Genomic DNA, 14,238 nt, shown 5'->3' on the forward strand with positions numbered 1-14,238 from the left:
TTCAGGTGGACACCCAGATGCCCTCCACCTGGCTGCATTCTCTTAGGCCCTTTGTCCTGAGGGGGGCTCTTCCACGTGACTCTTGGGGGTGCTGGGCAGGAGAAGCCCTGAGAACACCCTGAGCCACCTTCTTTCTGCAGCCAAGAACACTGTGGTGAGAGGCCTGGAAAACGTGGAGGCGCCTGAGGGCGGTGAGGCGCTGTTCGAGTGCCTCTTGTCGTGGCCGGAGGTGGCCGCCCACACCTGGCTGCTGGATGACGAGCCGGTGCGCACCTCTGAGAACGCCGAGGTGGTTTACTTTGAGGACGGCCTGCGGCACCTGCTGCTGCTCAGAAACCTGCGGCCTCAAGACAGCTGCCGGGTGACCTTCCTGGCGGGGGACATGGTGACATCTGCGTTCCTCACAGTCCGAGGTTAGAGTTGTGGGGTCAGGAGGGTGGGCTGGGTCCAAGGGGGGAGGGTGGTTCTCTGCGATCCCTCCCACCAGATACCACGACGCAGGGGTAGGGGGGCGGTTCTGGGGCCACGGGGAGGGGGGGCGTAGTCCTCTGTAACCCCTCCCACTGATAGCCCACTGCAAGAGTGTGGGAGGGTGGGGATGTAGGGGGGCGGTCAGTCGCTGAGACCCCTCCCACGGGATCACCCACTGCAGGGACGCTGGGGTGGAGCTGGGACCACAGGGTGTGTGTGAGTCTCTCAGACCCATCCTACCAAATACCACACGCTGCAGGGGGCGGGGGTGGGTGGGCTAGGGCCACTGTGTGGGAACTTGGGACTCTTCAACCTCTCCCACCAGATACCGGATACCTCACTGCTTGGGTGCAGGGGGAGGGGCTGAGGCCAGGGATGCAGGAGGCATGAGCCTCTTGGAACCCTCCCACGAGATATCACACTGTGGGGTGCGAGGGGGGTGGGGTCCTAGGAGGGGGCATAGGTTACCAAGACCCCTCTCACTGGATATTTGGCTATGGGTAGTAGACCAGGGCTGGGGCAGCAGTGGGGCGTGGGGCTCGGAGACCCCTCCCACTGGGTACCCAGCTGCTTGGTCAGGGGTGGAGTGCGGGGTCGGGGTGGGGGAAGCTGGGGCCTCTGGGAAGGGCATCGATTTCTGAGACTTGCCCACAGGAGCATGGGGTGGTAGCCTTGGGGACGTTGATCTCTGAGGCCGCTCCCACCTGAGGCTGGTGCCCTCCTCTTCTCAGGGGCTACGGGAGGGGGTGGCATGGGTGTCTCCGAGCTCCCCCCGCCCCAGGCCGCCCCTTGGCCCCTGAGCTCACACTCCCACCCCGCCCTGCAGGCTGGCGCTTGGAGGTCTTGGAGGCACCCCGGGACACGGCCGTGCTGGCCGGGGGGCGGGCCAGCTTCAGCTGCACGCTCAGCGAGACAGTGCCGGTGGGTGAGGCGACCTGGTACATAAATGGAGCCTCGGTGCAGCCTGACGACGCAGACTGGACAGTCACCGCTGAAGGCAGCCAGCACACCCTGCTGCTGCACCGGGCCCAGCTGCACCACGCCGGCGAGGTCACCTTCGCCGCCTGTGATGCAGTGGCCTCTGCGAGGCTCACTGTGCTGGGTGGGTGGCTTGGGTCTGCCTGCTGCAGCTCGGGTCCAGGGCTCTCGGGGAGACAGGTCGGGGGGCAGGAGGTTTCAGCTTCAGAGGCTGCTGGGGCTCTCCGTGGCCCCCCACGCTGGGTGGCCTCTAGGCACACAGTCTTCCTGTGACTCAAATGCACCGTCCTCGCCCCCGCAGAAAGGCTGGGCTGTGGGGCACAGCTGCTCACAGGACTCTGAGGGGTGGACCACACTATGCCCCACCAGCAGACCCCAGGGTGGGCAGGGCTGCAGGTGCCGACTGCCAGCCTCTGCACTGACCCTGTGCCTCCTGCCCGCCCCCACAGGCCTCCCCGACCCCCCAGAGGACGCCGAGGTGGTGGGGCGCACTGGCAGCTCCGTGACACTGTCTTGGGTGGCTCCCACGAGTGACGGCGGAGGCGGTCTCTGTGGCTATCGGGTAGAGATGAAGGCAGCGGCCACAGGAGAGTGGCAGCTGTGCCATGAGCTGGTGCCCGGGCCCAAGTGCCTGGTGGATGGCCTGGCCCCCGGGGAGACCTACCGCTTCCGTGTGGCGGCAGTGGGCGCGGCAGGCGCTGGGGAGCCTGTGTACCTGCCCCAGACAGTGAGGCTTGGTGAGTTGCTGCCTTAGTCCTGGTTTATGAGGGTAGGGGTCCAGCCTGGAGCCCTCAAGGCCTCTCTAAGCTGGGGGTCTCTGCCCGCGTCCTTACTGATGCGCCCCTCCTGTTCCTGATCACTCTTCCCAGCAGAGCCCCAGGAGCCCACGCCTGCACCCCCTGCCCCTGAGAGCCGGCAGGTGGCAGCTGGGGAGGACTTGTGTCTGGAGTGTGAGGTGGCCGAGGCTGGTGAGGTCATCTGGCTGAAGGGAACAGAGCGCATCCAGCCCAGTGGGCGCTTCCAGCTTCTCTGCCAGGGTCAGCGGCAGACGCTGTTGATTCGGGACTTCTCAGCGGAGGACCAGGGCGAGTATCGCTGCGCCCCTGCACGGGATCCGGTCTCTGTGGCAGCTGCTGCCTTCCAGGGTATGTCTCCCAGGGCCCAGCGTGCACGGGGGAGGGAGGAGCCCTGGGATATGGAGTGGGCCAGCCCTCTTGCTCACTGGTTCTCTCTCGGGGAACTGCAGGAGGTCATCTTGAGGACACTGCCTCACACCAGGAAAGACTGAGGCCCGGGGTGGGGAGATGCCCAGATCGGTATGGCTCAGCCTCCTGTCAGAACCCATATCATTGGCATCTGAGGTCACATCGCTCTCGGAGTGGGATCCTGGCCAATGCAGCCCTTGGTGCCCACTGCTGGTTCTTTAAACCCTTGGATCCCTGTTCTCTGAGCCGCCTGCACTCTGAGCTCCCCTGCACCTGCACTGACCCTGGCCTGGTGCTCCCTGTGGTCATCCCCTCCTGTGCAGGAGGAAGACTGAGGTCTGGCTTGATCAGGGGATGCTGAGGCCTAGAGAGGGCCATTCAGAGCCTCTAAAACCTTGTACACATTGTGCATCAGAACTCTTGGGGGCCCAGGCAGGCAGCAGAGGCCTATAAGGGGAACCGTGGTCAGTAGCTAAGGCCGGCCTGGGGTTATGGCTCTGTCCCTGCCTGACTGACCAGTTTCCTGCCCTCCTCAGTGGTGCTGACCCCAGAATCTGGGGATGAGGTCCCCACACAGCCCAGCCTGCCCCCTGAGGCGGCCCAGGAAGGCGACCTGCATCTCCTGTGGGAGGCCCTGGCCCAGAAGCGCCGCATGAGCCGAGAGCCTACGCTGGACTCCATCAGCGAGCTGCCCGAGGAGGATGGACGCCCGCAGCGCCTGCGGCAGGAGGTGGAGGAGGTGGCTCCTGACCTCTCTGAGGACTCTTCCACGGCTGACGAGCTGACACGCACTGGCGAGGCTGACCTCTCACACACCAGCTCTGACGATGAGTCCCGTGCGGGCACTCCTTCCCTGGTTACCTACCTCAAGAAGGCTGGGAGGGCCAGTGCCTCACCACTGGCCAGCAAGGTGAGTCTCCAGCTTGACCTACAAGGAGAGGCCTGGGTCTCTTAGATCTTTGCCACTCTGTCATTCATCCACACGTCATCTATCCACTGTTGTCCGTCGGTCCATCCACCATCTGTTTATCCATTCTTCCACCCACCCACCATCTGCCCATCTGTTGGTCATCCATCTACCTATCCATCAACCAGCCACCTACCCATCCATCCATCCATCCACCTGGCTGTTAAAACTTCTTTTCTGAAGAGCTGGAACCTATCTCTCCTTGGTATTTCTCACAACTCTGTCCTGCTCTGGGGAAAGCAGTTTTAGGGAGGGTGGGCTTGCTTTTTGGAAGCAACAGAAGCCATCAGGCATTCGGCCTCAGTGAAGGTAGTGCAGTTGACAGCAGGTAGCAGGCAGCAGGCATGCTGGAGCAAGACGTGCAGCTGGGGCAGGAGACCTGGGCTCTGCTTCCCCCTGCCCTGTGTGTGTCCCTACACAATCCTTTCCCTGTCCCGGGCCTCAGGTGCCCCACCTTATCTGTGCACACAGGTTGACGCCCCAGCAGCCCCTTCTGGGAAGCAGCAAAAGCAGCAGGAGAAGCCAGCCTCAGTACCCCCACCACCAGGAGACCTGAGCGTTGGGGACTTGGGTGACCTATCCATGGACAAGGCAGCAGTGAAGATCCAGGCTGCCTTCAAGGGTTATAAGGTCCGGAAGGAGATTCAGCAGCAGGAGGGGCCTGTGTTCTGCCGCACGTTTGGGGACACCGTGGCACAGGTGGGAGATGTCCTGCATCTGGAGTGTGTAGTGTCCAGCAAGACAGATGTGCGTGCCTGCTGGCTGAAGGACGGTGTGGAGCTGACTGATGGCCGGCACCACCACATTGACCAGCTTGGGGATGGCACCTGCTCTCTGCTGGTCACTAGCCTGGGCCGGGCCGACGCTGGCCACTATACCTGTCAGGTGAGCAACAGGTTTGGCCGTGTGGCCCACAGTGCCTGTGTGGCGGTCAGTGGGACGGAGAGTGAGACCGAGAGTTCCTCCGGGAGTGAGCTGGATGACACCCTCCGCCGGGCCGCCCAGCGGCTGTACCGCCTCTTCCGCACGAAGGGCCCGGCAGAGGTTTCAGATGAGGAGATCTTCAGTGCTGACAAGGGCAAGGCGGAGCCCGAGGAGCCTGGGGACAGGCAGACATACCGCGAAGATGAACAGTCCATCTGCATCCGCTTCGAGGCGCTTGCCGAGGCCCGCCGGGCAGCCACCTGCTTCCAGGACATGTTTGGCACGCTGGACAACAGAGTGGACATCAGCCTGTCAGAGCAGGGGCTGCATGGGGTGGAGATGCGCATTGGCAAGGTGGCCCCCACCCCTGCAGCGCCTCCGGAGCCAGTACTGGCCGCAGAGGCAGGTGAGTCTGCAAGCTGCCTGGGTCAAGGGTGAGGGGAGAGGAAGAGCGAAGGCAGCAGCGGTGACCAGGGTCAGCTGAAAACTCAAGGAGGTTTAGCTCAAGGGGCTTTAGCTTCTGGCTGTTCGCAGATGCAGCCCACTGAGCTGGGAGGAGCCCTGACTTTGGGGTTAGACAGAGCTCAATTTAAATCCCAGCTCTGCCTGCTACTGGTTAGCCTCTTGGAACCTCAGAGTTCTGTTCTGTGAAATGGATTCGGGAATACTGACATCCTAGAGTTTAGGGTTATTTTTTCCCCCATGAGGGTTTCAGATATAATCTGTATAAAAGGTGGGGTTCCACATAGTCCAGCCTGAACCCCATTTCCCACTCCAGCAACTAAAGTTAATTAAAAAGTCATTTCACTGTTTACTTGCATCTCCCTAGGAACAACAAAGGGAGTATCATTAATAACCCACAGCATCATTCCTCCTCTTTAATTCTGAGCTACTAGCTTGCTTCCAATCCCAGACAACCGACCTTGGTCTTCCCTTTACTTCCGCTTCCTCCCCATTTCCTGTCTGCTATCTCTCTGGCCTCATGGTAGCTTGGGAACCAGGCTAACAAAGAGAGGATTCTTCTAGAGCATGGGGAGGAGGGAAGAGCTCAGTTGGCAGAGACAGAGTTCTGTTTCGCCGCCCATTCTGTGAGCACTCATGTGAATGGGTGCCGTGCAGATCACGCACATTGAACCGCTGGCAGCTGGGGCAACCTGGGGGAGCCTGAGGGTAACGTGTCGTATGCCCTGCCCATTCCTCCCAGCCCCGGTGTTCCTGACTGAGCTGCAGAATCAGGAGGTGCTGGATGGGTACCCCGTGAGCTTTGACTGTGTGGTGACAGGCCAGCCCGTGCCCAGTGTGCGCTGGTTCAAGGACGGGAGGGTGCTGGAGGAGGATGACCACTACATGATCAGTGAGGACCAGCAGGGCGGCCACCAGCTCATCATCACAGCTGTGGTGCCAGCAGACATGGGTGTCTACCGCTGCCTGGCTGAGAACAGCGTGGGTGTGTCCTCTACCAAAGCGGAGCTCCGCGTGGACCGTGAGTGCTCGGTCAGATTTGATGGTTCAGGGTGGGATCCTGGCTGGGCGAGGCAGTGCTGGAGACCATTGGCCTCAGGCCAGGCAGGATCTGGGGCTGGAATGTCTTGTGGAGGATAGAGTGTTCTCTTGGAGCCCCCTTGAGAGGTGGCTGGGCTGGGGAGGTACCTGGAAAGGTTTGGAGGTACCCCATGGGCACAGTGGGTGGTTAACGGCACTGTGGCACAATAAGAAATATATATTTGGTCTTTGTCCCTGATTCCTGGCGGGCCCTAGACAGCTTCAGTACAAATATATCCATCTGATTTTTGACAAAAATGCAAAAGCAATTAAATGGAGTAAGGATAGAATTTCAGATTCAAGGATGGAATTTCAGATGATGCTGGAGTAATTTGAACACTCGTAGGCAAAAATATGAACTTTGACCTTATGTGAAAATTAGCTCAAAATGGATTAAATACTTAAATGTAAAATATGAAGCTGGAGCTGAAGCTGAAGCTTTTTTAGAAAAAAGTAGGAGGAGATCCTCAGGACCTAGGGCTAGGAAAAGACTGCTTAGACTTGACCCATAAAAGGAAAAATTGGTAAACTGGACCTCCTCAGAGTTAAAACCTTTTGCTCTGAGAAAGACCAGGTGTTGAGGATGAAAAGCTATGGGCTGGGAGAAAATACCTGCAAATCACATATCTTATAAAGGACTAAAAAATATGTAAAGGAAAGCTCAAAATTGAACGATAAAAATTTTTTAAAAATCCACTTAGAATAGGGGCAAAAGACCTTTCCATACATTTCAAGAGAGAGGACATACAGACGGCAAAGAAGCACCTGGAAGATGTGCCTGTTTTTATTTCCATTTCCCTCATGGGATCTCTCATGCATTGCTGGTGAGAGTGTAACGTGGTGCAGCCACTCTGAAAAACAGTTTGCAGTTGCTCACAAAACTATGTAGTTACTGTATGATCTAACAATTGCCTTTTTTGGTATTTATCCCAGAGAAATAAAAACTCAAATTCATAATAAAACCTGTGCCCAAATACTCATAGCAGCCTTATTCCCAATAGCCAAAAACTGGTAATGACCCAACTGTTAAACTGTGGTATGGCTATTCTATGGAATACTACTTGGCAAAGAAAAGGAACAAATTATTAACATGTGCAACAATTCTTATAAAATTTCATTTTATTGCATAAAGTTAAACAAACACACATATACTCAATGGAGTTCGTGTGAAACTTGTGAAATCTGAACAAGATCGAGGGATCATAGCAATGTCACCTTTTATAGCTATGAGACAAGTTAACATCGCTGGAAACTGGGTGAAGAGTAAATGGGATCTCTGTATTATCTCTTAGAACAGCATGAGAGTCTATAATTCTCTCAACAGAAAGGAAAATAAAACTATTAAATATAACAACAAGTCTATTATCTTAAATAAGATGATATTTTCTATATTTACCTAAGTATTTCCATTTCCAAGCTCTTTATTTTGCTATGTAGGTCTAGATTTCTATCTCGTAACACTTTCTTTCTGCCTGAAGGACATATTTTAGCAATTTTTGTAGTGTGGGTATATCTGAAAAATGTCTTTATTTTGCTTTTCTTTAGGATATTTTTTCTAGGACAGTTTTTTCTTTCCATACTTTAAAGATGTTGCGCCACCATCTATTAGCTTGCATTCTTTCCAATGAGAAATATGATGTCGTTCTTATCTTTGTTTCTCTGTACGTAACTTATCTTTTCTATTGGGATTTAAACGTTTTTAGATATTTGCACACCATAAAATTCACCATTTAAAAATGTATAATTCAGTGGTTTTTAATATATTCACAAGGTTATGCTACCATCTAATTCCAGAACATTTTCATCATCCCAGAAGGAAGCCCCGTACCTATTGACTGTCACTCCCCATTCCCCCTCCCCCAGCCCCTGGCAACCACTAATCTGTTTTCTGTCTGTGTGGGTTTGCCTATTCTGAACTTTCCATGTAAATGGAATTATACAGTATGTGGCTTTTTATGTCTGGTTTCTATTACTGAGCTTGTTTCCAAGGTCTATCCATGTAATAAATATCAGTGCTCCATTCCTTTTCATGGCTGAAAAATATTTCACTGTATATGGACGATTTATCCATTCATTGGATGACGTTTATCCATTGGTTTATGGCTACTATGAGTAATGCTGCTATGAACATTCATGTGCAAGTTTTTGTGTGGACATACGTTTTCATTTCTCTTGGATCTATACCTAGGAGTGGAATTGCTGGGTCAGATGGTAAACTCTATGTTTAACTTTTAGAAGAACCGACAAACTCTTTTACACAGCAGCTGCGCCATTTTACATTTCTGCCAGCAGTGTACAAAGGTTCCAATTTCCCTACATCTTTGCCATCACTTGTTTTTGTTCATCTTTTCAATTATAGTCGTCCTAATGGATGTGAAGTGGTATCTCATTGTGGTTTTGATTTGCGTTTCCCTACTGACTAATGATATTGAGCATCTTTTCATGTTCTTATTGGCCATTTGTGTATCTTTTTTTGGAGAAATCCTTTGTCCATTTTAAAATTAGATTATTTGTTTTTTAAATTTTGAGTTGTAAGAGGTTTTTGTATATTCTGAGTACGATTGATAGATCCTTATCAGGTATATGATTTTCTTTTTCTTTTCTTTTTTTTTTGTAACAGATCTTTATTGGAGTACAGTTGCTTCACAATACTGTGTTAGTTTATGTTTTACAACAAAGTGAATCAGCCATATGCATACATGTATCCCCATAACCCCTCCCTCTTGAGTCTCCCTCCCACCCTCCCTATTCCACCTCTCTAGGTCATTGCAAAGCACCGAGCTGATCTCCCTGTGCTATGCTGCTGCTTCCCACTAGCTAACTATTTTACATTCGGTAGTGTATATATGTCAATGCTACTCTCATTTTGCCCCAGCTTCCCCCTCCCCGCTCCGTGTCCTCAAGTCCATTCACTATGTCTATGTCTTTATTCCTGTCCTGCCACTAGGTTCATCAGTACCATTTTTTTCTTTTTTAGATTCCATATATGTGTTAGCACACGCTATTTGTTTTTCTCTCTCTCACTTACTTCACTCTGTAAGACAGACTCTAGGTCCATCCACCTCACTACAAATAATTCAATTTCATTTCTTTTTATGGCTGAGTAATATTCCATTGTATATATGTGCCACATCTTCTTTATCCATTCATCTGTCAATGGACATTTAGGTTGTTTCCATGTCCTGGCTATTGTAAATAGTGCTGCAGTGAACATTGTGGTACATGTCTCTTTTTGAATTATGGTTTTCTGAGGGTATATGCCCAGTAGTGGGATTGCTGGGTCATACAGTAGTTCTATTTTTAGTTTTATAAGGAACCTCCTTACTGTTCTCCATAGTGGTTGTATCAATTTACATTCCCGCCAACAGTGCAGGAGGGTTCCTTTTTCACCACACCCTTTCCAGCATTTATTGTTTCTAGACTTTTTGGTAATGGCCATTCTGACTGGTGTGAGGGGATACCTCATTGTATTTTTGATTTGCATTTCTCTAATAGTTAGTGATGTTGAGCATCTTTTCACGTGCCTCTTGGCTATCTGTGTGTCTTCTTTAGTGAAATGTCTATTTAGGTCTTCCGCCCATTTTTTAATTGAATTATTTGGTTTTTTGATATTGAGCTCCATGAGCTGTTTGTATATTTTGGGGATTAATCCTTTGTCCATTGTTTCATTTGCAAATATTTTCTCCCATTCTGAGGGTTGTCTTTTCATCTTGTTTATGGTTTCCTTTGCTGTGCAAAAGCTTTTAAGTTTAATTAGGTCCCATTTGTTTATTTTTGTTTTTATTTTCGTTACTCTAGGAGGTGGGTCGTAAAAGATCTTGCTGTGATTTATATCATAGAGTGTTCTGCCTATGTTTTCCTCTAACAGTTTTATAGTGTCTGGTCTTACATTTAGGTCTTTAATCCTTTTGGAGTTTATTTTTGTGTATGGTGTTAGGTAGTGTCTAATTTCATTCTTTTACATGTAGCTGTCCAGTTTTCCCAGCACCACTTATTGAAGAGGCTGTCTTTTCTCATTGTATGCTCTTGCCTCCTTTATCGTAAATTAGGTAACCATATGTGTGTGGGTTTATCTCTGGGCTTTCTCTCCTGTACCATTGATCTATATTTCGGTTTTTGTGCCAGTACCATACTGCGTTGATTACTGTAGCTTTGTAGTATAGTTTGAAGTCAGGGACCCTGATTCCTCCAGCTCTGTTTCTCTTTCTCAAGATTGCTTTGGCTATTCGGGATCTTTTGTGTTTCCATACGAATTGTAAAATTTTTTGTTCCAATTCTATGAAGAATGCTATTGGTAGGTAGTTTGATAGGGATTGCATTGAATCTGTAGATTGCTTTGGGTAGTATTTTGACAATATTGATTTTGACAATATTGACAAATTTTGACAATATTGATTCTTCCAATCCAAGAACATGGTATATTTCTCCATCTGTTTATGTCATCTTTGATTTCTTTCATCACTGTTTTACAGTTTTCTGAGTACAAGTCTTTTTCCTCCTTAGGTAGGTTTATTCCTAGGTATTTTATTCCTTTTGTTGCAGTGGTAAGTGGGATTGTTTCCTTAATTTCTCTTTCTGATTTTTTGTTGTTATTGTATAGGAATGCCAGAGATTTCTGTGCATTAATTTTGTATCCTGCTACTTTACCAAATTCATTGATTAGTTTTAGTAGTTTTCTGGTGGCAGCTTTAGGATTCTCTATGTATAGTATCATGCCATCTGCAGTGACAGTTTTACTTTTTCTTTTCCAATCTGTATTCCTTTTATTTCTTTTTCTTCTTTGATTGCTGTGGCTAAGACTTCCAAAACTATGTTGAATACGAGTGGCAAGAGTGGACATCCTTGTCTTGTTCCTGACCTTAGTGGAAATGCTTTCAGTTTTTCACCATTGAGTATGATGTTTGCTGTGGGTTTGTCATATATGGCCTTTATTATGTTGAGGTAGGTTCCCTCTATGACCCTTTTCTGGAGAGTTTTTATTACAAATGGGTGTGGGATTTTGTCAGAAGCTTTTTCTGCATCTATTGAGATGATCATATGGTATTTATTCCTTAATTTGTTAATATGGTGTATCACATTGATTTGCATATATTGAAGAACCCTTGCATCCCTGGGATATATCCCACTTGATAATGGTGTATGATCCTTTTAATATGTTGTTGGATGCTGTTTGCTAGTATTTTGTTCAGGATTTTTGCATCTATGTTCATCAGTGATGCTGGTCTATAATTTTCTTTTTTTGTGATATCTTTTTCTGGTTTTGGTATCAGGGTGATGGTGGCTTTGTAGAATGAATTTGAGAGTGTTCCTCCCTCTGCAATTTTTTGGAAGAGTTTGAGAAGGATCGGTGTTAGCTCCTCTCTAAATGTATGATAGAATTCGCCTGTGAAGCCATCTGGTCCTGGGCTTTTGTTTGTTGGAAGATTTTCAATCACAGTTTCAATTTCATTACTTGTGATAGGTCTGTTTATATTTTCTAATTTTTCCTGGTTCAGTCATGGAAAATTGTACTTTTCCAAGAATTTGTCCATTTCTTCATGGTTGTCCATTTTATTGGCATATAGTTGTTTGTAATAGTCTCCTATAATCCTTTGTATTTCTGTGGTGTCAGTTGTGATTTCTCCTTTTTCATTTCTAATTTTATTGATTTGTGTCCTCTCCCTTTTTTTCTTGATGAGTCTGGCTAAGGGTTTATCAATTTTGTTTATCTTCTCAAAGAACCAGCTTTTAGTTTTATTGATCTTTCCTATTGTTTTCTTCATTTCTATTTATTTCTGCTCTGATCTTTGTGATTTCTTTCCTTCTACTGACTTTGGGTTTTCTTTGTTCTTCCTTCTCTAGTTGCTTTAGGTTAGGGTTAGATTGTTTATTCGAGATTTTTCTTGTTTCTTGAGGTGAGATTGAATTGCCATAAACTTCCCTCTTAGAACTGCTTTTGCTGTGCCCCATAGGTTTTGGGTGGTTGTATTTTTGTTGCCATTTGTTTCTATGTATTTTTTTATTTCTTCTTTGATTTCTTCACTGATCTCTTGGTTATTTAGTAGTGCACTGTTTAGCCTCCATGTATTTGTGGTTTTTACAATTTTTTCCTGTAATTGATTTTCAATCTCATAGCGTTGTGGTCAGAAAAGATGCTTGATATGATTTCAATTTTCTTAAATTTTCCAAGGCTTGATTTGTGACCCAAGATGTGATCTACCCTGGAGAATGTTCCATGTGCCCTTGAGAAGAAAGTGTATTCTGCCACTTTTGGGTGGAATGTTCTATAAATATCAATTAAATCTATCTGGCCTGTTCTGTCATTTAAAGCTTGTGTTTCCTTATTTATTTTCTGTTTGGATGATCTGTCCATTGGTGTAAGTGGGGTGTTAAAGTCCCCTACTAAAATTGTGTTACTGTCGATTTCCCCTTTCATGGTTGTTAGTATTTGCCTTATGTATGGAGGTGCTCCTATGTTGGGTGCATAAACATTTACAATTGTTATATCATCTTCTTGGATTGATCCCTTGATCATTATGTAGTGTCCTTCCTTATCTCTTATAACAGTCTTTATTTGAAAGTCTGTTTTATCGGATATGAGTATTGCTACTCCAGCTTTCTTTTGATTTACATTTGCGTGGAATATCTTTTTTCATCCCTTCACTTTCAATCTGTATGTGTCCCTAGGTCTGAATTGGGTCTCTTGTAGACAGCATATATATGGGTCTTGTTTTTGTATCCATTCAGCCAGTCTGTGTCTTTTGGTTGGGGCATATAATCCATTTACATTCAAGGTTATTATCCATATGTATGTTCCTATTACCATTTTCTTAATTGTTTTGGGTTTGTTTTTGTGGGTCTTTTTCTTCTCTTGTGTTTCCTGCCTAGAGAAGTTTCTTTAGCTTTTGTTGTAAAGCTGATTTGGTGGTGCTGAATTCTTTTAGCTTTTGCTTGTCTGAAAAGCTTTTGATTTCTCTGTTGAATCTGAATGAGATCCTTGATGGGTAGAGTAATCTTGGTTGTAGGTTTTTCTCTTTCATCACTTTAAGTATATCCTGCCACTGCCTTCTGGCCTGTAGGGTTTCTGCTGAAAAATCAGCTGTTCACCTTATGGGGATTCCTTTTTATGTTATTTTTTGTTTTTCCCTTTTAATATTTTTTCTTTGAATTTAATTTTTGTTAGCTTGATTAATATGTGTCTTGGTGTGTTTCTCCTAGAGTTTATCCTGTATGGGACTCTCTGTGCTTCCTGGATTTGGGTGACTATTTCCTTTCCCATGTTAGGGAAGTTTTCCACTATAATCTCTTCAAATATTTTCTCAGACCCCTTCTTTTTCTCTTCTTCTTCTGGGACCCCTATATGCGAATGTTGGTGCGTTTAGTGTTGTCCTAGAAGTCTCTGAGATTGTCTTCAATTCTTTTCATTCTTTTTTCTTTATTCTGCTCCTCAGCAGTTATTTCCACCATTCTGTCATCGAGCTCACTTATTCGTTCTTCTGTCTCAGTTATTCTGTTATTGATTCCTTCTAGTGTATTTTTCATTTCAATTATTGTGTTGTTCATCTGTTTGTTTGTTCTTTAGTTCTTCTAGATCTTTGTTAAACATTTCTTGTATTTTCTCAATCCGTGGCTCCATTCTATTTCCGAGATTCTGGATCATCTTTACTATCATTACTCTGAATTCTTTTTCAGTTAGATTCCCTATTTCCTCTTCATTTATTTGGTCTTGCAGGTTTTTACCTTGCTCCTTCATCCATGATATATTTTTCTTGCCATCTCTTTTTTTTTTTTTTTAATGAGTGGGACTGTGTTCCTGTCTTACTGGTTTTTTTGGCCTCAGGCTTCCAATGCTGAAGTCTGTAGGCTGTTGGGTAGAGCTGGGTCTTGGCGCTGAGAGGAGGACCTCCAGGAGACCTCACTCTGATGCATATTCCCTGGGGTCTGAGTTCCTCTGTTAGTCCAGTGGTTCGGACTCAAACCTCCCACCACAGGAGTTTCAGCTCGTGAACCCAAGATCCTGCAAGCCGCACAGGACAGCAAAAAAAAAAAAAAAAGAAAGAACAATAACAAAGTAAAAAATAAAATTAGACTAGGAAACTAACAGATATGTTAGAAAATATATAAAAATAAAAATATAGATGAAACAATAACTGGAAGGTAAAACAGAATCAC

The 14,238-nt window shown here is 47.2% G+C and overlaps 1 protein-coding gene across 1 annotated transcript in view; it reads left to right on the forward strand.

The window, feature by feature from the left end:
• Positions 1 to 14,238, forward strand: part of OBSCN (obscurin, cytoskeletal calmodulin and titin-interacting RhoGEF) — a 148,003-nt gene that overhangs the window by 104,117 nt on the left and 29,648 nt on the right. Inside the window, exons 50-56 of the mRNA XM_068534674.1 lie at positions 141 to 413; positions 1,298 to 1,573; positions 1,899 to 2,186; positions 2,319 to 2,594; positions 3,191 to 3,564; positions 4,093 to 4,951; positions 5,750 to 6,028. Of these exons, the coding sequence (XP_068390775.1) occupies positions 141 to 413; positions 1,298 to 1,573; positions 1,899 to 2,186; positions 2,319 to 2,594; positions 3,191 to 3,564; positions 4,093 to 4,951; positions 5,750 to 6,028 (2,625 nt within the window). The remainder of the gene's footprint in view (positions 1 to 140; positions 414 to 1,297; positions 1,574 to 1,898; positions 2,187 to 2,318; positions 2,595 to 3,190; positions 3,565 to 4,092; positions 4,952 to 5,749; positions 6,029 to 14,238) is intronic.

This window comes from Eschrichtius robustus, chromosome 2 (genome assembly GCF_028021215.1).
Source record: "Eschrichtius robustus isolate mEscRob2 chromosome 2, mEscRob2.pri, whole genome shotgun sequence".
Lineage (NCBI taxonomy): Eukaryota > Metazoa > Chordata > Mammalia > Artiodactyla > Eschrichtiidae > Eschrichtius > Eschrichtius robustus.